The sequence below is a fragment of the Mus caroli genome, unplaced genomic scaffold (assembly GCF_978045245.1).
Source record: "Mus caroli unplaced genomic scaffold, Mus_caroli_1 scaffold_16, whole genome shotgun sequence".
In the NCBI taxonomy this organism is placed as follows: Eukaryota; Metazoa; Chordata; class Mammalia; order Rodentia; family Muridae; genus Mus; species Mus caroli.
Genome location: NW_028227271.1, coordinates 91992646 through 92019022, shown reverse-complemented (window position 1 = coordinate 92019022; position 26377 = coordinate 91992646). Strand labels below are relative to the sequence as shown.

Below are 26377 nucleotides of genomic sequence, written 5' to 3'. Positions count from 1 at the left end.
TCAGTGTCTTTATTTCTTGACTGCAGAGGGCACACAACTTTCCTTTGTCCACCATACTCTTTTGCCACAATGTTTCTGCCTGGTCATAGGCCCAGGAAGGGATCCAGAGGGGTCATACACTGAAGCCATGAGCCCTAATAACCTTTCTTTTTCTTTAAGTCGCCTGTCTCAGGCATTTCATCACAGTGACAAAAAAAAAAAAAAAAAAAAAAAATTCCATGCAGCCTCCTCCTTCCTCCTATCATGTTTCTGCATCTCCTATTCTTTACCTTCTCCTTCATTCTGTTATAACTTTTCTAACAACCATCTTTAATAACTTAATCAAACACATTTCAGTCACATGTGCACGTCCTGTGGAGTCACAGCTACCGCATAGCCCAAGATAAGCCGTAAGCATGCACATACCTGCTGGCATGGGAAGGGCTCCCGTCCGGACTCATACTACCATGATAAATACCAAGAATGACAGAAACTACCTACCTTGCTGGCCACCACCAGCTGTACCATCCCAGTGGCTGAGCGCAGAATAGCCACAGCTTCCTCGTGGGAGAGCCCGACCAGTAAGTGACCATTGATCACCAGCAGTTCGTCTCCTAAGGACAGCCTGCCATCCCTGAAGAAACGGAGATGGGGAAAAAAAGACCCCTGGTCAAGACATTCTGCGTTAGAGAAGCGCCGTCTTCTAGGAGCTAGGCAGAGTCATGAGACAGGACAGTTAAGGTGGAAGAGGAAGGAAAGACAACCAAAGATGGTTTGGGGTGGGATTGCGTTAACGCTAGTATCCAGAATCATGGACTCTTGACAGTCTCTGGGACTCTTGACAGTCACTTACCAATATGCTCACTCTTAAGCTAAGCATCTCTGACAACGAACGTCAATGACACGTCATCCGGATGACTATTGTGATAGAACAACTAAGACCCTCAGGTTTCAGGAGACTCAAGTCAGTCGATCTTTCCCTAATCCTCCCTGTCATCAGCTCCGGGCTATTGCTAAGCTGAACACAGACAGTGCCAAGACACGTCAAACCCACCTGCGGCCCTTCACTGGTCTATTGTGTCCCCCTCTCCCCCCATCAGACAGAAGCAGGATTCTTTCTGGGAAACTGGGAACTGGGGCTATGTGGTAAGTGTTGGTACCTCCGTACCCCACCACAGAGCTACAGCACCTTGAAGATAAAACTTTCCAAGGATTATTTCACTCTTGGGTCCCCCACAGAGGACAAACTAGGGAAGCAGAAGGATCAATCACAGCAATGAAGTGTTGAGCTTGCTATTGTTAAAGGTTTGAGACTTGATTCATTTCTGTGGTTGTAAAAACCTGGTCCTTTTTTTTTTTTTTTTTTTAATTTAAATTACAGCGGACTCTGAGCTCCTGTCTCACTGGCTGGCAGGAGACGTTGCTGTTACTGGGACTGTCTCCTTAGGGCAGGTCACGGCCCTCAGTGCCCACAACCCTCGAAACTGGCTTCTGCAATGGATTCCACTGAGCTGGCCAGGGTCTCATCTTCCATAAACCTTTTAAAAGGCCCCTGACACTCAGACAGAAAATCTGGTGAAGCAGAGACCATGGGGCCTAGGGGTCTCCCCTTCTCTCAAGGCTTGTCATCACCATCCAGGTCCTACAGTGGAAACTGTGCATACCCAAATCTTCCCAGGTCCACACAGCTCTTTCTTCTGTGCTCCCTCCCAATGAACCAACCAACATCTCCCCTTCCATCTTTTCCTCCTTCTTTCTGCCTTCAGCAGCATCGTTCTCATTGTCTCCTTCTTCTAGGCTCACATGCTAATCTTTCTTTAGAGTTTAGGCTATAATAAAAGATAAAAGGCACATGAGACTTCCAATAGCCTCTGCCTTCTATTTCCAAAAATCTCTACAATAGAGAAATGCTAAGGGAGCCACCAGTTACTTAGCATGGTAAGAAAGTGGGGATGAAAAAGTCAGGAGGGAAGGACACCCTGGAATCTAGGTGTATGGGTCGGGGCTGATCCTATGGGAGGAGGGAGGCCTGGCATAGACAAGGCAGTGGCCATGGCTGGTGGGCTTACTTGTTCCTAACACCACCAAGACGCCCCAACCCATCCCTTCGCTTATTCTACTCTCTAATTGCATTTCTCTCATCTCCTGATATTAATTCAAATGCCCTGCTGGCGAGTCATAGACCACAGGGAAGAGAGACACACTGTTCCAGGCTAAGAGTGAAAAAAAAAAAAAAAAAAAAAAAAAGACAGGACTGATTCAGCCCCAGCTCTGGTGGGAAAACAAGAGCATCATCTCTATAGAAAGCTTATCTCTGCGCACGGAACTTCCCGATTGTCAACTTACTAGATAGACCAGAATGGAAGACATACCAGTGATGGGAAAACGGCTAGCTGCTGAGTTCCTATAAGGCCTATCTGGAACGGTGCTCATCTGGGTTAAAACCATCTAACATCTTAATATCTTAATGCTGTCACTGGGATAATTGACCGCTGGAGTTTATCTTACTGCTAGTGTCGTTTTTCTTAGCATCCTGCTTTACAAGGCTGAAGCGCAAGAAGTCTGCTAGTTTCTGCCTTGTCCTCTCCTTAGTTTCCTGTTATCCAACCTAAATAACTTAGCTCCTTCAACTACACCTTATGAGATAGATTTTTCCTTCTCTGTCTTGGGAAGGCTGACATTGCTGTGGCCCGCTGTATCCGTCTTAGGATCTGGCTCCCCTGCCTGAAGAAATTCCAGACTAGGCAAAAGACAATCACTTCCCTATCAATGCCCTTCTCTGTGTACTCTTATTGTAGACATGTGGGCATGGCAACACATGTGCATACCCTACTGTGCCCTGTAAATAACAGATACTCCATGTGAACAGAAGTAAGTAGAACAACAAAGATCTTGCTTGACATTCGGGACGGCTCTATACCCCACACTCAGCCTTTTTCATCTGTGCTCCGGCTAAGCATAGTCCTTCTCACTACTTCACACAATTGATATCCAATCAAACAAAACCAAGCCACCTTTTAAGCCCTGCTTTTTTAGGTTACAGAGAGGTTTATACTTATTTTTCCCCTTTTCATGTGCAGTAGAGACATGGGACCACAAGCCCGTGTGTGTGCATGTGTGAAACTCTGATCTGACACATTTGCATGGTGGCCACCTTTTAAGACAGTGCTACTTTCCTGTGTCATTAGTCACTGACTCAGAGGACTTCAGGTGGCAGGACTGTGATCTCCTGTTGGGGGTGCATAAACTTCCTTGATAAATAAACACTTAATACCCCAGTCAGTGCCAGCATGCCCAGAGTTCGTAAGCAATCTAAGAGGGAGCACAAAGAAATCAAATCTCCGTTCCACGGTTTAGAATATCCTAAGCATCCTTCCTCATGAGCCACTTCCTGTGTTCAGAAGCATGCCCAGTGCTCTTGTCTGTTTCCCTCCCGCGCTCCCACAAATCTTTACGAACCGTAATTACCAGAGCTTTGATCAAGCGAAAGACACTAGCACCCAGCACCCGAGGGAAGGGGAGGAGGAAGGCAAGGGGCAGAGGGATGGGGGAAGAGTTATCTAGTCACCTGTGAGCGGCACCTCCTTCCTTCACTTGGGTGACAACGATAGCGTGAGGTGAGCGCTTTGATCCTCGGCCTCCACTAACCTGAATTCCCAGCCCATCTGATTCTTTGAGCAGTTCCATCTTCCATATCCGGCCAACTTCCTCCTTGGAAGAAAAAGCGAGCATGCATGAAGGAGGCTGACAGACACACAGCATTGACACGGGAGAGTAGCACTGTCACACGAGGCCAGGCATCTGTCTCTTGTCACCAAATATCACAAATCAGCATAGAAGAAAAGGCCTCTGTTAACTAGACCAAAGTCTGGCTGTCAGCGCTGTCCCATAGAACCTTCTAGAATAAGGGAAATGTTCGGTCTTGTGTCATTCTATAGGGAACCACTGTCCACACGTGGAGCTTTTAAAAATGCATGGTGTAGGCCAAGTATCTAATTTTTCGTTTCAGAGAATTCTAATCATGTGTGCAGCCATCCCAGTTACTGGCTCTGACGTCATACATCCTATCAGGTGTCCTGTGGATAACGCATCCTCTACTTGCGATGCAGGTCCCACTGTGTCTGCAACACTGGTTTACTCTGGGATCCTTTTGCTTCTGCACAGCTGCTAATACACAGAAATGTGAAAGGAGAAAAGCTCAGGTCAGGCTTGGGTACCAGGAAACCTCTACTAGTTTAGGGGAAGCTTTGCCATTTATAGCTTAGAGGGCCACCTAATACACAAATGCCTTCCCTTGCTTCTGACATGCAAGCCATCATTACTACTTTGAGGTTTGTTGGAGGACTCAGTGGAACATCCATGGGAACAGGTAGCAGCAGAATGAACCTGAGCAGATGCTGACAGGGGACCACGTAGTCCTTGCCGACTGTCCCTCGGGAGAGACCCGGGATCAAAGTGCTTTAGGTCTCTTTGCCTTTCGGAATGTTGACACATGCATACTGAGATATATTGGGGATGGAGCACAAAGTTTAATATGAAATTCATTTGTTTCCTATGTAGCTTATATAGGCTAAAGGTAGGATTATTCAATATTTCCAATCCACTTGTTACCTTGACTATGAGTTATCTAAAAGGTCACAGCATGGAATCTTCCATTTATGGTATCATAGTAATTTTTAGATTTTGAGTATTTTTGAGTTTTGATGTTCAGAGCAGGATCACGACTAAGCATGTGAAACCAAATCGAACTGAATCTTATACGTCCTTAAAATACATACACGAGAAACCCAAATGAAAAATTGATGCATATGATATTGGGAGATAAATGTGTGTGCATGTGTGTGTCTGTGTGTGCACATGTGTATGCGTAAGTGCCCACAGAGATCAGAAGAAGGCATCAAACCCCTTAGACTTGGGAGTTACAGGCAGTTGTAAGTTGTATGATGTGGATTCTGGGAACTGAAGTTCAACCCTCCTAACCACTGCACAATCTTTCCAGCCCCATAAAAATCTTTAAGTGTGATTTTTTTTTAAAGCTTAGGCTCAGTTCTGTATTATTATTTTTTTAAAAAATGCTAGGGATATGGCCATGAGTCATAGCACACCCACCAGAATCTGCCTTCTTAATCCATCATGAGGATTTTGTGGAAACGAAGCTCCCATCCCCCTGGAAAGAGGCAACCTGCCCACTAGAGCTGCTTACAGAACAGAAAGAATGTGAAGCCTTTAGAAGACCTGAGATACATACATACTCACTGTCAGAAACTGAAACAAAACCGCAGGAATAGTAAAAGAGCCAGATGTTGAATAGCCATTGATGTGCAGCAACTGGAATGTCTTGAGAAATTATTACCAGGCAGAGACCTGGTGGATCCTACACTTCTGTACAACGCCGCTCTGTGGGGCTCCACCATTCCAGCGGCATGCAGGGGTGCCAGCTGTCTCCTCCATCCGCTGACCACAGGCAAACGCAGCCTGTCTGGCCAAATGCAACTTCAGAAGTCACTGGCTTACCACAGTCATTCATGAACTTGTCAACGGGGGCCCTACTTCATCCAATCGTCTGGCCCCGAACTCCACAGTTTTGGTTTGCTGCCTCTGACCTCTGGGTCACCTTCCTCTTCTCCATTCAGAAACATCCTCCCTGGCCTTCACATCCTCATAGCTCCCCTATTTCCAAAAGCCATCCTTGGGAGTCAGAGTGGCTGCCAAGGGGGCAGCTTGCCACAGCTCCAACGCAGGAAGCTGATGTCCTAGCACACGCTACTGGAAGGAACAGATTCAGGATATGTTGGTCAGACTCTACACTGCCCAGCAGCACCTCCCACGCCAGCATCCCTCCAAGCCCCCTGGGTTCAGGGGAGGAAAACAGTGGCTTGTCTTTTCTGACGCTGGATCCTAGCAGGTAAGACACAGCTCCTTCTCCCCCAGCCAAGGAACTCTTTGGCTTTCCTTTCAAAGAGCAACAGTGTCCATTACTGGAGTAATAGACTCAAAAGAAAACTCATTTGGTTTTACCTCACAGTAGTGAAAATGTATCGATCCCCTTTATTAGTTCTGTAACTCTCCCTCCCCCATTCTGCTGTCCTTGTGTTAAGCAGAATATGTAGGTACGGTTCATAGAGAGGATGATACGAAATTTATTCCTTTTCATTTTTAAATGCTTGAAAAGTAGGACCTATGATTTAAAGGACAAACAATAACAACAACAAACCAAAAACAAAACTATGCCCATAGAGGTAGAAAAAAACCTAACTCTATATATTCATGGAGAAGAACACCATGTACTTCATAAGCTCCTGTGTGTTTCCACACAGCTAGTGGAAACACACCAAAGACAAGAGGTAGCCCAGCCGTGAAAGCGCCTGCCATGGAAGCACAGTTTGGATCCTTGGAATCTGTGTTTGTTTGTTTGTTTGTTTTAAAATAGGTGTGGTGGCATGCATCTGGAATTCCTGCACTCCTGTAGTGAGATGAAAGGCAGAAACAGGAAAATCACATGGAAGCAGGTCAGCTAACCTGGAGTAGGGTGCAGAGAAACGAGAGATCCTGCCTCAAAGCAAAATGGAAGGCAAGGACTCCCACCCTAGAATTATTATCTGAATTCCACATGCATGCTGTGGACACATGTGCCTACACACACACACACACACACACACACACACACAAACTACTACACACATTTCTAATACAAACGGGTATAAACTAGAGACTGTAAGATAGGCCACCATTCTTTTCCTGCTTCCATTTCAACTAATTTAGTTAAAAAATAGACTTCTGCATTGTATATGTATGTGGCGTGTGTGTGTGTGTGTGTGTGTGTGTGTGTGTGTGTGTGTGTATGTTGGGGGTACGGGAGATGTACATTCTTTATGCATATGATTCTGGGAGTCTTCTTGGTTAAGGTCTCACTGAACCTGTAGCCTCTAGCATAGCTAGACTGACCCACACCACCAGCACTGGGTTAGAGACATGTACACACCTGCCTTTACATGTGTGCTAGGCATCCAGACCCGAGTCCTCACGTGGTCCAGCAAGCACTTGGCCACCAGAGCCATGCTATCACCCCCTCTTCTCTACTTTTATTCAATAAGATGATTTCCCCACAATCAAATGCAGAAACTCTAAGGGGTAGCTCCAATGAAATTAATGAACATATCCTTGCTTGTAATATTTCAGTCTATTGGAGGAGTTCAAATGAAGACATAGCATCAGAGGAAAATGCTATCAGTTATCAATTAACTGTATAAGTTTTGCTGTGAAATTTAGCTGCCCGGGGCTAAAGGAAGGCTTACTTAAAACTGAAACAAATATTTCAAATTCACTAGGCTAGTGTCAGTCCCGGTCAAATGCAAATAGGCTCTCCTAAACAGAACAACAGTGAATGTAGTTCCAACTGCCGGCTTACAACTCCACCCTGGAATCCTAACTCAGACATTGGAGACTCCTGGATTTCTCATCTCAGCAGGAAAAGGCTAACAAGTAGAGAGTGTGTCAGCTTCACATCCATGTATAGATCCCACATCAAGTTCCTCATCTTCTCCACCATCACTCCTACCGAAGCCACTAGTGCCCTTGGCTTGAGCGGTCATAAAATCCTGTAATCTGGTCTCTGAGCTCACCAGTTGGTTCTACAGGATATTCGCTACTAAACATCCAAAGGAAATGCTTTAGAAGGACAAGCCAGAACATCCCCTGCTTCTGTCCCTCAGGGGCTTAAACAAGCTGTGGGCTGAGGACAAGGCCCATACTCTGCGGTCATGTGGTCACGCCCTTCTGACCACTATGAACATTCATGGGTTGTTTGAGCTTATTGAGAAGGGAGCTCTCAAACTTGTGCTCCCCTATTTCAGAACCGGGTTTGTCTCCAAGTTCCTTGTCTGGGGATGGGATGGCCACCCTAACACTATAACAGAGAGGGAAACAAACAAACAAACAAAAACACTGTAGCCTTCAGAAAAGTTAGAGGATGAACCAATTCCAAGAGGCATTCAAACTTGTTTATCCATGGGGGAGTAAGAGAAAGGACTGAAGGAGCTGAAGGTGTTTGTAGGTCCATAGAAAGAACAATATCAGCCAACCAGACCCCTCAGAGCTCCCAGGGACTAAACCACCAATCAAAGAGTACACATGGAGGGACCCATGGCTCCAACCCCATATGCAGCAGAGGATGACCTTATCGGGCATCAATAGGAAGAGAGGCCCTTGGTCCTATGAAGGCACGATGCCCCAGGTTAGGGGAATGCCAGGGCAGGGAGGAGGGAGTAGGTGGGTGGGAGAACACCCTCATAGAAGCAGGGGAAGAGGGGATGGGATAGAGGGCTTGGGGGAGGGGGGAGGCCGGGAAAGAGGATAACATTTGAAATGTAAATAAAGAAAATACCCAATAAAAAGTGTCTACTGTGGAGAGGAGAAGCTGGAAGGTCAGTCGTTGGAAGCTCAGCCCTGGTGAGAAGGCTCAGTCAGGACTGCAGCTGACTGTCTCAAGCCAATTTCTGCTGGACTCTGTGAGCTCCATATTTGATGGTGTCATCTCTCTCCATTGGCATTCATTCTTTACTTGAAGCCTCACTGGAGGAGGGGTCCTTTTGATCTGCCTAGGAGTCTCTTTACTGGGAAGTCTAGCTGTCTGCCTTTGTGGGGGGTGGGGGGGGAGCTTCCCCAATTTGATTTCTGCTGGGTGCTTTGAATACTTGGTTTAATGGTATTTTGATAGCTACCTATCTAATTGTTCTACTCTGGCTGGCTACACACTTTTAATCAACTCACTGGAAGAGGATGTACTCTGGCTATCATAGATCATTCTCTGGACTGTACAACACAACTTGCTAAGCTATCCCGTCCTCTCCTAGGGCTGTTTCATGTTCCTGGAACATCCTATTGCTCCTGCTGTTTGCAGCTGCTTTTGCTGGTTCTCCCGAGACCTTCTCGTAGGGCTGGTCTTCCAGGACATGGCTCAGCTCACATAGCACCTCTTTAGGGAGCTCGCTTTTGCTGACACCTGATATCAACTATCCCTGCGGGTGACAGTCCTGCTAACTCCCCTCTTCACGTTAGTTTAGGTTACTAGTGGCACTTGTCATTATCTGATATTTTATAGGCTCCTTTATTGCTTATAACCCCTTCTGAGTTCTCAAAGACATGGAGCCAGGGAGCGAGTTCAGCTCACTCCCCAAATGGATTCTCTAGCAACTAGGACACAGCATAGCAACATTCCATGAGCACAGAGGCAGGAACCAGTGTAGAATGCTTATCCGCAAATCTTACGGTTCTCTGGGCACCACTGAGGTAGACATTAAGAGGTTCTTCCAGAAGGGAGACCTGTGTGTTTGCCAGTGACATAGATCTAGCTGTAGAGACAACTGGATTCCAAGACAGGCCCTGTCTAGACAGGTGGCTTGAGCATTCGTTTCCTATTAGAATGGCTTAAAGGGCAATGACACACCTGTGAGTTTATGGAGAAAAAGCCAAATGATGAAAAACAGGCAGCTATGGGCTTCTGTACTAACGACAGAGGGTTAGCCTTTCCTGTAAGCCATGGCTACTGTGTGAGTTCACACTGGCAACGCTTCACTGAAACCAGCACCAGGATTTATTTACTAAAACAGGGTAGCACATGAGAGAGCTGCCAGGTAGCATTTAAATGACCTCATTTCTGCTGCAAGCCAAAAGAGCATTATATAATAGCATCTTTGCCCCAAATGTGAGAAGACACATCACTGAAACAGAATTTCACTGCAGTAAATGTTTGGCCCTCCCTGCAAGCCTATTCTGAAAGCATTCGCGTCTCCCTTCTTATTTAGGATAATCAGTAAGAAAGGAAAAATGTTCCGTCAGGGCTTAAAGCCCCTTAGTCACCAGATCACAATGTTCAGTTTACAGGCGAGAGAGAGATCAGCCCAGAGAAAAAACAAGGCAGTTTGGAGGCCACAGCGATGTGGACAGAGGAACTGAGGTTAGAATCTATTGTCCCATCTATTCTTGGTGTCTCAGGGCATCTTCATTAATAAGGATATACAAAGCACTCCAGGTGCAAGGCATTGAGCTAGAGCTGGTGACAGGAAGACATATACTTGGGGTTGGAGAGATGGCTCAATGGTTCAGAGCACTGGATGCTCTTCCAGAGGTCACAGGTTCAATTCCCAGAACCCAGGTGGCAGCTCACAACTGTCTGAAACTCCAGTTCTAGGGGATCTGGGCACTCTTACATACATGCAGGCAAAACAATGCAAATGCAAGTTAAAAATATAAAAAGAGAAGACATATAAGGCCCCCCCTTTGGAGTAAAATAGGACACAGAGATAACATAGGGTCATTGGAATATGTTCAGATTACGTTGTCATGTGCCAATGGGCAGGCAGCAGGACAATGCAGTAGCTCAGAGTACAGTGGCCTGATGATGATCAGGTTTTCAAAAGGCCATAGAGGTTCCTTTCAGACATGCATCAGGATGGCTGATGTCACCAGGAAGGTGGGAACCAAGAGAAAGTGGAAAGAAGAAGAGACATCAGGCAGAGAGTGCAGCCTCCACAACGCTAGCACCTCCAATGAAAATCCAAGCCAACATGGTGGTGACAGGCTGTACTAAGAAACCCTTGATAACTTCAGCACGGGTCTGGCCCAGGAAACCACAACACTAGGAGCTTGGAATTCCTGCTCCTCCCCCATCCTCTGGGGAGGGGTGGAAGTCGGAGTTAATGAGAGATTACATTTTCAAGAGGAAGCCTCTGTCCTCTGTACAAGATGCAGATGCAGATCCTGTGTATGGGGCTTTGGAGTGTCTCTGGCTTGGAAAACGCACCCCCAGGATGGGATGCACCCCAACTCTTGTGTTGGGGTGGGGATTTGGACCTCACTTTTTCAGTTAGCTATACATGTGACCCCTTTATCATATCTAAATATATGTATTAAATACATATTAAATTATATATATTGATATGTATTAAATACATATATTAAACTAAATATACATATTAAAAACAAAACAAAATAAGGGCGGCCTGAGGTAGAAACTTAAGTATAGAATCAGAATAGACAGCCTTGAATGAAATATCAAGGTATATGGACTCATCCAAAGGGCTTAACTGTAGCGTGTGTGCGTGCGTGCGCGTGTGTGTGTGTGTGTGTGTGTGTGTGTGTGTGTGTGTGTCTATGAGAATGGACAACTTGCTTTACCCTTCAGAAAGGTCCCTCAAAAATACAGGGGATGACTGGGAAGAAGAGTGGCCGAGAGACCATGGGTTGGAGACAACTTTTTACACCTTCCCAACCTCATGTTCTGGCAGTGGGGGATAAAAGGTAGCTGGGGCTGTGAAGGCTTAAAGGGGGTCAGCATTGCCAGGACTTGGTAAAGGTATGGATATGATGTGATGTAAGGGAGAGGGGAGTGTCTTAGCAGACTTTACCAAGAGGGCTTTCTGAGCATGCTCAGTGACAAATAGGGAAGTTCCAGACAACCCTGAACAGTTGGTCACCCAAGCTTGGATAGGACCAAGCAAGATTAGAACCCTGGGGTGGAGCTCGCCATTCAGGAAAGGCTTGCACTGACTCTTAGTATCTACAATGGGTAGTGTGATGGTTTGTATATACTTGGCTCAGGGCATGATACTATTAGGAGGTGTGGTCTTGTTGGGAATAGGTGTGTCACTGTGGGCATGGGCTTTAAGACCCTCTCCTAGCTTCCTGGAAGCCAGTCTTCCACTATCAGCCTTCAGATGAAGATGTAGAACTCTCAGCTCTGCCTGCACCATGTCTGCCTGGATGCTGCCATGTTCCCGCCATGATGATAATGGACTGAACCTCTGAACCTGTAAGCCAGCCCCAATTAAATGTTGTCCTTTATAAGACTTGCCTTGGTCATGGTATCTGTTCACAGCAGTAAAACCTTAACTAAGACAGGTAGGCAGTTGATATAAATGTTAGAGAAGGAGCAAGGTGAACAAGCAAATCTGGACTCGGGAGATATGACCACAGAGGACAATGTGTTCCCCCAGTGATAGTGGGGGCCTCTTAGAGAAGAATCCTCCATACTCTGTCCTTGGTCAAATCAGTGGTCACATGAGAAATATCCCACCTTTTCTTGCAGATTTGGATCTGGGGTACCTTTCTGAGGTCCCCAGTGAATCACATGAAGGGAAAAGGTCTGATGCTGTACAGGAGTAAATTATGATTTCTGGGGTTAGATACCACTGCCCCCACAGACACATCCAGCAGTCATAAGGAAACTGGTGGGATTTCTCCCTATCTGCAACTGGTTGTGGGCGTTTTGGTATTTTACAAAAAGACACATTCTAGATCAACAGACATTGGTGCCATCTTCTTGAATGATGAATGGGCTTTGCTGAAAAGGCTGTAAAATTACCCTGAGGTTATCTCTAAAGTTGCTTGAGGTATTCTGTGGTTTAGAAGATGGACCCAAGTTTTGCATTTTAAAAGAAGTAATCTTATACATGCACTGTTTCAATGACTGTTTTACCTAAACATAGCAATTTAAAAGAAAGTATCTGGAGAGATGGCCGAGCAGTTAAGAACGCTTACTGCTCTTACAGTGGAACTGGGTTTGCTTCCCAGTACCCACACAGCAGCTTGTAACTGCCTGTAACCCTGGCTCCAGGGACTCTCAATAGCCTCTCTGGCCTCTGAGGGCTCCTGCACACATGTGGTACCGGTCAACTCACAAGGCCCACACAGATACATATTAAAATATATTTTTAAAAAGAAAACATTTGCAGTCAGGCATGGTGGTTCATACAGGTAATATCAGCACTAGAGAGGCTGGGGAAGGCAGACTGTTGTGAGCTTGTGGCAAACCTGAGCTACATTGTATCGGGCCAGCAAGATGTATGTAACAAATGCTGTTTCAACAAGACAAACAAATCCTTAGGAAGAACTGTATTTCTCATTGTTCTGCTAAGGGAAAGCAGAGTGTGGAAGCAATAACCTGGGATTTATTTTACTGTAATGTTTTCTTAGAACAAATAAGTCTTTATAGAGGAACCCACCAAATGAAACAGTCTGACTGGGCATTCTAGGCCTTTCCTGTAACTTATTACATCTCCATGGATAATATTAAATCATTAATAAAGCAGAAACGGAATCACCCTGACATGTTAAATCTGCTATTATTCAAACAGAAAGGAATTCCCCTCCCCAAAGACTTAAGACGCAAAGAGTTATTTGCTGGAAATTTTCATTTTTTGCATGACCTTGGTCTCAACTGCTCTGGAGTGAAAATAAAATAATAAGAATAATATAAAAATCCCCTCACCACAGCCCCTGAACCCAGCCTGTCTTCCTGGAGGGTGATACCAAGGGTTGCTGTTGTGGAGTAGAGGGAGCTGTGAAGAGCTCACCGGCATCTATCCTGAGCGAATGCACGGGGACGGGGACGGGGGGGGGGGGGGGGACACGACTCTGGGATTGGGTCGGGTAGTAAACCCAGACATGTGGTCCATTCTCACTTTCCAACACTCACAGCAGGACTGGGGCCATCATGGAGACATAGAAAGAGCATCAACCACAGGTGACAGGTCCCCCTCTTCTAGAAGAAATGTGGCTATAAAAAATTGTCCCATAGAGATGAAGAAATGATGGATGCCTCTGTGGGTAAAGGTGCTTGCTGCCAAACTGACAACCTGAGTTCAATCCCTGGGACCACGTGCTGGAATGGGAGAACTGGCTCCTTCAGACTGTCCTCTGACCTTGACGCGTCCATCATGGCATACACTCCCCCAGCCCCCAACCCCAGATAAAAATATGTAAAATGTAACTTAAAAATATTTTAAAAATTATCCCCACAGCCATAGAGTAGGAGTTGCATTTCTTAAATCTGTACACCTTCTGGGTCATTCTGACCCTGAGCTCAGAAGGTAGGCAAGAAGGACTTATGCTACCGAGAGTCTTCACAGTCTAAGCCAGAAATTTAATTTTATAAGCCATTTTTTTTTTAAGACTGTTTGTGTGATTCAACCTCCTTTGGCACCAAACCCTTGACATGACCAAGGAAGCCAACGCTATCCACTTCAAAGTTTCACTGTGGTATCACAGTCTAACGTGATAAGGTAAAGACTTACCAAGTTACAGCAGCCAGAATACAGAATATTAGTATTAGTGCTTATAGTTTTTTGGTTGTTTTTTTTTCTCCAAGTCAGGGTTTCTCCGTGTAACTTTGGCTGACCTGGGACTCACTCTGTACACCAGCCTGGCCTTGAACTCAGAGATCCGCCTGCCTCTGCTTCCCGAGTGCTGGGACTGAAGGTGTGCGACACTACCATCTATATGCTTGGTTAATCTTTAAACCACCAAGGGAAGCCCCACAAAATTAACAGAAAGCACTGACAGAAGCGTGGCCTTGCTTCTTATTTGTTCCTGGATTCATTCACAGAGAACGTGGCCTCTCTCGAAGGCTTTCTGCGGGAGAGAGTGGTTTTTATTTCAGTCCTTTTCACTCCTGTTTGGATTGGTGAAAAGTATAGAAGTAGCCGCAGGCACCAAACCACAGGAGACATCCCACTCACTCCCAGGGACGCTTTCTCAGCAGCAAACCCAAACCCACCTTGTTCCCACCTTTGCCTTTCACCCCTAGAGGGGACTTCTGTGTTGGAGAAACTGGTCAGCACCCACTCCAGAAGCTATTGCTTCTATTATAGCAGTCTTTGCCAAGAGGATTCATTCCCAGACAAGACCCCTAAGACAGGACACTGGGGAGACAACCTGCTGTGCCAGTTTATTTTGCCTCTAGTCTCTCCTCACTTCCACAGGACCAGCCTCAACCTGACAGAGAAACCACTTCTCTGAGCTTCAGGCGAGACACTCCTGTGTGTCCCTGGAATCTGCCAGTGTAATAACATGATCTCATAAAAATAGCGCTGGCTTTGAACTGTTAAAAATAAAAGCAGATGCTTCCCGGTGTCGGCTGCCCTTCCTGTGTCACACTGAGCCTGGATGTTTGCATTGTCAGCTGCCACCAGGAATCTCTGGCCTTGAAGTAGCAATTTCTCTGTGACAGTGGTGATGAATAGCAAGGCTGCTCGATGCTTTATCTGGGCCTCATGAGGGCTCAAAGTTTACGGCAGAAGGCTTCAGTTTTCCACTTAGGACCACTTCACTGGCACTTTAAATGGGATATAACAACTCAGACTTTCCTGTTATGGTTACAGCCTCCGATCATTGATCTCCATGAGTTTGTTGGCTTCAAAGCACAAGGCAATCTTGGGTGTATTTTCTAAACTCGAGAAGCAACCTCAACAGTAGTTATGTTAGAATTCAGATTCTAGGACAACTAGCTAGGAGTCTAGATAGCTGTTCAGACTGTGAAGAGCTTGCCTTGCAAGCATTGAGGACCCAAATTCAATGCCAGGAATCCATTTAAAAAGCCAGACATGGGAGTTAGGCAGATCCCAGGGGCTTGCCAGCCAGTTGGCTTAAGCTACTTGGGGACTTTCAGGCTGGTGAGAGACCTCGTCTCAAAACACAAGGAGGAGGGCACCTGAGGAATGATATCTTTGATTGTCCTCTGGTTACCACATACATGAGTACATGTGCCCAGACACACAGACAGACAGACAAGACAAGCAGGCACACACACAGGCTCGTACACATGCGCATATTTTCAGAAATTTCAAAACAAAAGATTAGATTCTATAGTCCAACTACACCTTACCCGTGCCAGGCAGTCACTGGACTGGAAGTCGGTCTTCCCAGTTTTTGAGAAACGGCGTTTGTCATTGCTGTCACTCAGAGGGGCTTCTGTCTTTGGAACTCTGAGCTCGGCCTCTCTGTCCGCTTCTGACCTCTCCAGATGGGGTCCAGCCACATCCTTGAGAGAATTCGGGCCATTTTCTAGCTCAAAGGCATGGCCATTTCCAAGTTCCGGGTCAGTACCGTTCTCCAACTCTGAGCTGGGATCATCTGCGGTGTCACAACCACTGTTGCTCTTGGAGTCTTCAGGGGCCTTGATGATAGCGGGTCTGGAAATGACCCCAAACTTTCTTGTTCTTTTCCCCTTTTTGGAAGTCTGGTCACCCAGCTCCAAGGCCGGTGTCTCTCCGGGTTCTGAGCTGTTGCCACTGTTGCCATTGTAAGTTAGGTGGGCTTTCTGCTTGAAGCGCCGCAGCATGATCAAGTAGATGAAGCCGCCATTCCAGCACTGCTCAGCGAGGTAACTGCAACACACAGACATGCGCATTAGACACCATCCCTTCAGGACACAGCACTCAGTGTCCAGCCAGGGCCCAGGACTGAGGGCACACCCTCCAGATCCCTCTTTTAATAAATTCAGTGGTTGATGTTGAAATGATCCATCCCCAATACCTCTAGCAAACAGAGGACCCTACAGGCTGGAAAATTCTAATTTACCTCTCCTAGAATCGGGAGTCTCGAGCAGGGTTTTTCCACTACAGAGTCAATCCCAACATATTATTATTTTGAAGTTTATTTTTGTGTTGTTTGCTTTTCAGTACTGATTACTGGGCTCAAGGGCCTCATATCTGCTAGGTGAGCTCTCTACCTCTGCTCTACTTCTAGTTCCTAAAAAAACAAAACAAAACTCTTGGGGCTAGACAGATGGCTTAGCACTGGCTGCTCTTTTAGAGGACCTGGGATCAATTCCCAGTACCCACATGGTGACTCACAACTCTATGTAACTCCAGTTTCAGGGAATCTGACACCCTCATATAGACATACACGCAGGCAAAACATCAATTCACGCTGGGCGTGGTGGCGCACGCCTTTAATCCCAGCACTCGGGAGGCAGAGGCAGGCGGATTTCTGAGTTCGAGGCCAGCCTGGTCTACAAAGTGAGTGCCAGGACAGCCAGGGCTACACAGAGAAACCCTGTCTCGAAAAACCAAAAAAAAAAAAAAAAAAAAAAAAAAAACATCAATTCACATAAAAATAAAAAATCAAAATAAAACCAAAAGAAAACCCTTGATGGAGAAGTAAATTCTACTATTTTATAGCATAAAAGGGCAGCTATTCAGCTGTTTGACAACATTTAGTTATATATTTCAAAATAACCAGGAGAAGATTTTAAATGTTCCTAAAACAAAGAAATGGTCAATAATGGCGGTGATGGGTGCCAATCACCTTGACCTGATCACTATGACACATATTTGAAAACGTCAGACTTTATATCCTGTAGGCATACATAATTATGAATATTTAAACGGCTAAAGAGATTAAAAACCAAACCAATTCTTCACTCCTTCAACAGTTGCTTGAATAGGAATTACACAAGATTCCCATTTGTATGTGACTGATGAATAATACAATTCCCAGTGAAGAACAGATAAAATGGGGGCCAGCTGTCCAGGTGGCTCACAGTCAGGAGCACTTGATTTTGCAGAGGACCTGGGTTCGGTTACCAGCACCTGCCTCATGCACAGCCATCTGTAATTCTCGTTCCAGGAGATCCAATGGTCTCTGACTCCCAAAAATACCAGGCATGTATATGGTATACATACATACACACACACACACCCTTACATCAATAATAAAACAAATTGGGGGGGAAAAAGAATAGATAAAAGCAGACTGGACAAAGTATAAATTCTGATTTAAGAATGAAAAAGAAGTGACCATCAGAGTAAGAACTTCTGCGTGGAAGTCAAGTGACAACAGACCTGCACTAAGCTAGATGGGGCACTAATACGTCACTGACTAAGGTATGCAGAAGTCACGTGTACATTTTTCCTTGACAGTAGTTCTAGCTTGGTCTTTTCCGAGCATACTTGGACTGCCATTTCTGGGGACATCACATTTCAAGGAGAAAAAGGCATGGGTGAAGCTGACCAGGTCATAGAAGCTTTTGGAAGTTGGGAAGCAGGAAGAGTTGGAGGAGGAAGGAGGGTCAAAATGGAGAAGGCTGCTCACAGCGAGTTGCTTTTCCATATATTTGAAGCCTGATAAAAACCAAGAGAATGCATGCGGAGTGCAACACAGTATCCGCGCCAGAGCTTTGAGGATACAAAGAAACAAGTCAGTAACCGCTGGTACTTAGGATCTCAGATCATTAAATCGCCAGTAAAGACATACTCAAGCCGGGCGTGGTGGCGCACGCCTTTAATCCCAGCACTGGGGAGGCAGAGGCAGGTGGATTTCTGAGTTCGAGGCCCGCCTGGTCTACAGAGTGAGTTCCAGGACAGCCAGAACTATACAGAGAAACCCTGTCTCGAAAAACCAAAAAAAAAAAAAAAAAAAAAAAAGACATACTCAAAGTCCAGAAATGAGCAGGTTGGACCCTCCATGCCCCGATGAGATACAGATCCCCAAGGAATCCTGGGGAAATGGCTACACCTCCTATGCAAAACAGGTTCCCAAGCACAGAGGGTCAACAACTAAATCCTTCATGCTCCACGCACAGTAAGTGAGAAAGGGGCAGAGGCTTCTGGAGTGGCCCAAGCCACTGCTTTCCCTCCAGGCACATTGCTGATGCCCAACAGAAGAGGACGGTGGGTAAACAGACATTAAGATGCCCTTCTGTGATTGTCACCAGGGAAAATCCTATGGGAAAGCTGAGCTGTCAGCATCTGGGAAGGAGAGTGAGTCACCTTTCTTCTCCTGTCACCTCGAGTTTCCACGTCAGCAATACACTAGTGATATAAAGGAAAGATGTAGTGACCAGCTTGCTAGAGTCTGGTCCAAAGGATTCCTCACACCTAATAGCCAGATCCCTGTCATGAGAGCTGGGGATACAATTCAGTGGTAGAATACTTGCCGAGTATGTGTGAGGTGCTGGGTCTAGTAACACATGCACTCACACATGTGTGTGCGTGCGTGCGTGCATGTGTTCGCGAGTGCGCTCGCGCACTAGCGCACGTGATGACCCATGACCTAAAATATCTTTTTCCACATGTACTCTCATGGAAGCTCCAAGAACCTTGGAAGGTGCCTGTGTTAAGAGATGGAATTTCACTTTTTCCACAGGGTCTATTGCTGGGCAAAACTATAAAGCCCAAAATAGTTTCTCTTCAGTTCAGCACCACCTCTTTGCCTTCCTCTGGCTTCCTAGCAATAAATAACACCTTGACACCATAAAGAAATTGTGAGACAGGTTGTTTTATTCCTTCCTGGACTCTGGATTTTATAAGGTCATCTTAAAGACAATGGGTAATTAATGAATTATGGACCTGTAATAAGTCAGTGAGAAAGACACTTTGGCTAAGGAGGGGGTCATTTCCTTAGAACCCTTTAAATCACCTTCTATCTAATGGACCCACATTCTCTATCCATATGTATCCAAAGGATTTACCAAGCCTTTTCAGCCCTTTCTGGTTTCATGCATCCAAGCCCCTTTTTATGTTTGGTAGGATTCTTATTTAGCATTAGAGGGGTGTGTGTGTGTGTGTGTGTGTGTGTGTGTGTGTGCGCGCTCGTGCAGGAGCATGTATATTCATGTTTATGTGAAGGCCACAGGGCCATCTTGTTGTGTTTGTGTGTATAAGTGTGCGTGCTGCATGTGTGTTTGTGTGCATGTGAAGGCCACAGGACATGACCTTGACTGTCACTGCCCAGGTGTTTTCTTTTTCTTTTTCGACAAGCTGTCTCACTGGCCTGGGACTCACCATGCAGACCAGGCTAGGCAGGCATTAATTAAGACCTATCTGTGTGTGTCACGGTGCCTGTTTTCTTCTTCGCTCTGTCCCACTGTCTTCATGGTTTCACAGCAAGCCCTTGGCAGACATACCCATCTTTCTACCTCCAGCATCAGAAACCTTACGCTGAACTTTGAAGTCAGGTTGGTCTTAGCTTTTGGTTGTTTTACCAGAAACCTGAGCCCTGGCTATTCATAAAGGAAAGAGGTTTATTTTGGCTCAGGATGCTAATGGCTGGGGAGTTTTAGGTTGGGTGGGCACATCTCACAAGGATGCTATAACCTATGGCAGAAGGAGGAAGTTGTAAATGAGTGCATACAGAAGTGGGAGACAGCAAAAGCTGGCCTCACTTCACAGTAGTCAACAATGGAGGTAACTGAGCCAGTCCGCTGAGAATCAACTTGCACGGCAGAGGCAGGAATCGATTCACAGCTCAAGCACATCTCACCAGACTGTGCCTCCAAGCACATCTGTGTGGGGTAACCAGCCTCAGCCTGAGCTGCGCTGGGAATGAATCAACAGCACAGCAGTTGAGAAAGGATGAACTGATCGCAATGAGTGTCCTGTGAGGTTAAGAAACACAGACGATTTCCTCTTCACAAAACAGGGCTCAACTGGCTCTTCAGACGCTTCTCTATGGCAGCATTTCCAATTCCCCCTCACTCCCACCTTAGATTTGTTTTTGGCAAAGAAAATTATTAATTCATTTAAAGTTTTACTTTAAACCCCTCCCTCCCCCCGCCCCCGATGATTTCAAAACGAAGAAATATCTGGTAGGGAGGTTTCATTATATTTTAAAAAGATTTAAAATTGTGTGTGGATGTGTGCATCTGTGCGTGAACATGTCTGTGTACAGAAATGGGTTTGTGGGTGGAAGTGCCTATGAAGGTCCGAGGAGAGCAACAGACCCCCTGAAGATAGAGTCGCAGGCAACTGTGAGCCTCTTAACATGGATACTTGAACTGGACTTGAGTTCTCTATAAGAGCTGAAATGTCTCCAGCTACCTTGCACAGAGGTTCCAATTGTAGCCTAGACCACTCCCCCCCACTTAAAAAAGACTTATTTTATATATGCGAATAACATTGTCTCTTCAGACACACCAGAAGAGGGTATCAGATCTCATTACAGACGGTTGTGAGCCACCATGTGGTTGCTGGGAATTGAACTCAGGACCTCTGGAAGTAGAGTCAGTGCTCTTAACTGCTGAGCCATCTCTCCAGCCCAAGCATTCCCTTTTTATAGTTCTTTATTTCAAAGTAACTTGGATGTCCAGCACTGGAAACTGCTCTTGTAATTTCTATAACTCAAGAACTCTAAAGTAATTCTGTAACTCAACAAAACAGCAATTCCTGCTTCATCTCAGAATGTCAGGTATTCGGAATACATGCCAACAAGCCCTGACCAAAGGAGGGTGTTCACATGTGAGTTATGACGACAGGGTCAGTTTTGTGTTTTGGAGCAGGGGGATGAATCCTTAGCCATTCACATTCACTGGCTGTATCGGATCTGAGTTACATAGAACAACAGTGGAGACCTGAAGCGGTGGCTCACATATGTATCGGATCTGAGTTACATAGAACAACAGTGGAGACCTGAAGTAGTGGCTCACATATGTATCGGATCTGAGTTACATAGAACAACAGTGGAGACCTGAAGTGGTGGCTCACATATGTAATCCTAGTATTTGGGAAGCCACGGCAGGTGGATTGACACAAGTTCTGGGCCAGTCTGAGCTACAAAGTGAGTCCCAGGCTAGCCAAAACACACACACACACACATACACACACACACACACAAACACACACACACAAAACACACACACAAACACTTACACACACACACACACATACACACACACACACAAACACACACACACAAAACACATACACAAACACATACACACACACACAAACACACACACACAAACACATACACACACAAACAAACACACACACACATACACACACACAAACACATACACACATACACACACACACAAACACATACACACACACAAACACACACACACATACACACACACACACACAAACACACACACACAAAACACACACACAAACAAACACATACACACACACAAACACATACACACAAACACACACACACATACACACACAAACACATACACACATACACACACACACACAAACACATACACACACACAAACACACACACATACACACACACATACACACACACAAACACACACACAAAACACACACAAACAAACACATACACACACACAAACACATACACACAAACACACACACATACACACACAAACACATACACACATACACACACACACACAAACACATACACACACTCAAACACACACATACATACACACACATACACAAACACATACACACACACACACACATACACACACACAAACACATACACACATACACACACATACACACACACACACACACACACACAGATGAGGTGCTACCGGCTTCTCTGTCTAACACTGGAAGCCTGGAGATGAACTATTTTTACCTATGACTGGTTTTTCCAGAGAAGGAGGAGGAGCCATCAACCTATGGTTTTTGGAGATGTGCTAAGCCTAGGCATTCCAGAGCATTCTCTGAGGCTGTTGAGAGATTCCGAAGAAGTGTGGGTTGGGAGGAAATATTAAATACAAGGAGATTAATTTCCCAGGGAAGACCAGGCTGGGAAACAGAGTGAAGCAAGTTCAAGTCCAGACAAATCCACAGAGGGGAAGGGACCGGGTACTCGTGGGCAGTCTGTCTCAGGTGCCACCTCCCAGAGAGCTTGCATTTGAGGGATAAGATGTCCACAACCTTCTCTAAGAAAACCTGTGAACGTCACACAGCTCCAAAGTGAAAATTAAATGCTGACTATGGATGGAGGTGCGTGCCACAGGGAACCAGGGCCCGGAGAAATGCTGGAGAGGCACCAATAAATTTGGCTATGGGAATCCAGGTTTATCCTTGGGAATGCATTCCAAGACCTCCCAGCGGATGCTTGCTTAAGGGGTGGCACCTACTCTGTATATTGTTCTCCTTTCTATATTCAGCTGTTTACTTTGGTTCGTCATTGGCACATCTGAATTGTCATTAATTCTGCCCTGGCATTTCACTGCTACAATTTAGGAAAACTGGGGTTATCTGAACGCAATCAATTGCTCAGCACGACAGTTGACTTTCTAACCAAGTCAGCAAAGTGACTAGCACGTGGGCAGTAGAGACAGCCTGGTCACCCTGGGCATCCTGGGTAAAGCAGAGTGAGATAACCCAGGGGTATCCTTGTGCTACTAAGGATGACACCCAATTTAAAATTATGAATTACTTCCAAAACCTTCAATTTCCTATCTTCAGAACGAGCGGCCTTGGTAACGGAGCACAGCAAGGGAGACTGAGTGAAACACACAGTAAGACTTAGTTACTATTATTCCTGTGAACAATGAACTGCCTGTCATCCTTGACCCAGAGACCTCATTTCTTTGCCATCATTCACGAGACTCCAGCAGGCTAAGCAGTGTCCCACCAGTAGGACAAAACTTACGGCAGAATAATACACAGGATAGCTGGCTTGTAATTGGTTCTGTTCCTTAACACCAGGCTTATAAAAGCCAATTAACATTTTATGAGCACCTAAATGTAAATCAATGTGCATCTGAAGTGGATCTAATATGCAGTGTCTACAGCATCCTGGTTAAATCCGGGGTGTCAGCCTTCAGGACAGCAGAGGCATTTGTGCCTCTCAGCATTAAGTATAGACACGTTCTTTTTGCTTCAACCTGATCTCTCATAACACCTCTGAGATGTTATAACATCTTTTCTGTACTGAAGCAGATGCTGTGCTCTTTTAGTTCCCTTCTAAGATCTTCTGGGAATAAGGGGACTTATTACAATACTGCAGAGAGACGGCCAGAGGGGAGCAGCAAGGTCCTGGGGCTGATGGGAAAATCATCTGGATTTCCACACAAGGTCATCTCAGAAGCTCACATCTCACAGTAATAGGGTTGACTTCACAGCCTCTCCAGCAAATACTAATACTGAGATGCCTTCTCCATTTGTGATGCCAGTTAACTTCTCAACAGGGAAACGGAAGCCTGGCCCTTTCCAGTACATTCCATGGGCTCCAGTGGAGACCGCTTTCCTCAAAGCTTTCACACAGTCTGCAGTTCTGAGAGGCTGTGCCCTAGGTCAGTTCCTAGGCTTTCCACATAGGCTGCATCTGATCTTCCCTTGCAAGAGGCTGCTATCGATGCTCCAGAATGAACTTTTAAGAGATCACATTCAATTCATCTTCTCAAATCCATCACCACCTAAAAAAAAATGTGAGAACAGAATCCCATCCTCTCCTTGCCACATCTCCCAAGTTCTTCCTGTAGTCAAAGCTGCTGGAATCTCCTCTCTCCTTTGCTTTCCCCAAACCAGCCACAGCTGGCCGATCACAACCAGCAGGTGACCTCCCAAGTCCACAGGATGTTCCTCTCCCTTCCACAGAGGTAACTGAGGGAAGATAGGACCCCCGTGAGCCCGTGTCTCGGGGGGCATACAAGGCTTCTCACACACTAATTCAGACATTGACGAAATGTCTACACCCTCGGGTTCCCCGACTTTCAAGCGGATCCAGACCCATCTTGAAACAATTTCTCTAGCTCGCCGCCATCCTTCCAGGGTCGGTTCCATGGGTTTGGCCTGAGTCTGCCCTCACCTTGTGCCAAGCCTGGTTTCACTTATGTCAAAAGAGTTTCCTTCAAAATTGTGGGTTCCTTTTCAAAATTGCTTTCACTGTTTTGAAGTCAGAAAAGATCCCAAAAGAAACAGCAAAGCAACCCTCCCCATGTACAGGTCCTGGCTGACGTGCTGCCCAGTCCAATCCCTTCTGTACATATCGAAGCTTCCGTTTCCCCCTTTTCCCTGCCTCTGGCAGGCACGGCCAGGCTCACAGGTCCCATAATCTACTAAGGCTCGTGCAGACCGATTGCTAGCTTGTGATCCCCCATCTCCAGCAAAGGGTGCTATTAGGAAGCAGGAGGGCATGCTGGGTCCTCTCCCTGTGAGCCATCCATCTTTGTGATCTGTTCGGATTCTTGCTGGTTTGGTGGCCTTTGGTTACAGGAAAACCAAGTCAACAGAACTCTAGCCTAGAAAAACAGACAAAGCACGTCTTTTGACAGATGTGGGGAGGACGATGGTAAATTCTTGGCATCCGTTGAGTAACTGTAACTGTGTTCTGATAGTGTGTGTGTTCTTGGCAGCCTCTGGCTCTTAGTTTTGTTCAGATATTATAAATGTCTTTGCATGTTCCCTCTTTATCGGGATTTTAAAAGTAAGGGCATGTGAAGCATTTAAGAAAAAAAAAAGCTTTTAAATTTCAGGATGAGCGGGTACAAATGTTAAAGATCCAAATTTTGCTTTTAACAGTGTTTACATTAGAAGTGCTCTACACCAGTGAGTTTTACCACAGAAACCAGTGACAGGGACCAAAACTAATTAACATCAAACAGCATGCCTTGTAAGTCTACGAACACAGAACCTCAGATCAACCCAAAACAACCTAGTCAGATAAAACCCATGACTCACTTTTCCAACGTGAGAACGCCAAAGCTTAGAGATTAGCATGGCCATTGAGTTGGCCAAGGTGGAGCCAGGATTCAAATCCATCTAATTCCAAACAAACCCTGAAATTTTGAGATTCATGGCAAAGCCCTGTCTTGAGATGCTGCTTGCTATGCCAGGTTTGGAACCAGAAAAAGGGCGGCCAGCTTTTAACAGCCAAAAGAGGCCTCTTGGCATCACTAGGAATTCTATGTCAGTTGGTAAGTAAACACCCCAACTATGTCTCACACCCATAAACAAGGGCTATAGGGGAAGCAAGGGGCATTTTCAGGCAGGCCCACTTGGTGCGGAGGAGGTAAAGTGGTTTCTTAGGGTGTGGGGGGAAGTGGGTAAGCTTCCCCACTGCATCTCTGAGGAATGAGCTTGCATGAGTCCCCCAGTAATGCTGGAAAATGGAGGCAATATTTGTTCAATCTTCTTAAAACCAAAGCACTAATAAGGAGCCATTCTGGCCAGCAGAGGCAGATCAAAATGGCTGATTTGGCGGATTCTTTGCAATGCTAGCCTCTCTCAGGGGTACCACCTTACCCTCAGTAATTCTCTCTCCAAATCTCAGCCCTTCTCAAGATGGAGACCTCACTGTCTAATGAGAGAGGGCTCTTTCTGATAAGTGGGCATGATCTGCCTGCAGCTGCCAACCTTCACCACATGGCCACCACTCTTGCGGGTTCACATGGAAGATAGATAGCATGCTGTCTCATAAGCTAGGCCAAGGAGGGACAAGCAAATTCCTGGGCTAGGTGACTGCCAGAACCACACCATGCAGAGCCCCTTCAGAGCCTTGCTGATGACCAGTGGGACTAAACACATGACCTCTGGTGGTGAACTTCTCAGGTCAACCTTCTTAAAACCAAAGCACAGGGAGCCATTCTGGCCAGCAGAGGTGGCTCAAACTGGCCAAGTACTCTCCTGGGGTACTTTCTGGCCAATGATGGGTAAAGAAGAACACGAGTCTTATTAGACCTGACTCCCCGGTCATCCCCTGGCTCACGCCATCCCTGTCGCCAGAGCTCCTCCCTGGGCTGGGAGACCTCAGGTTTGGTCAGGTGACCTGGCTCCCCCTCCTTCATCTGCTCTGCTTCTTTCCCTCCAGCCTTTGCTTCCACTCACAGTTCAACACTCTTCTCCAACTCAGCCTCTGCTTCCTGGAGAACCTGGCTAGTGAGGACAATACACGCAAGCGTCA

General features: G+C 46.0%; 1 protein-coding gene and 1 pseudogene across 10 annotated transcripts in view; both read right to left on the bottom strand.

Annotated features, from left to right (window-relative positions):
• The window catches only part of Pdzd2 (PDZ domain containing 2), a 372386-nt gene that overhangs the window by 82716 nt on the left and 263293 nt on the right, over positions 1–26377 (bottom strand). For 8 of the 10 annotated variants that reach the window (XM_029469405.2, XM_029469409.2, XM_029469406.2 and 5 more), the window contains 3 exons: positions 15641–16142; positions 3548–3690; positions 481–613 (listed from right to left, as the gene is read on the bottom strand). In XM_029469405.2, coding sequence (XP_029325265.1) covers positions 481–613; positions 3548–3690; positions 15641–16142 — 778 coding nt within the window. Of the gene's footprint in view, positions 1–480; positions 614–3547; positions 3691–15640; positions 16143–26377 lie in introns of those variants that run through there. The other 2 variants (XM_029469417.2, XM_085831392.1) reach the window with 1 other exon arrangement.
• LOC147000807 (uncharacterized) overlaps positions 21306–26377 on the bottom strand; it is a 62039-nt pseudogene continuing 56967 nt past the window's right edge.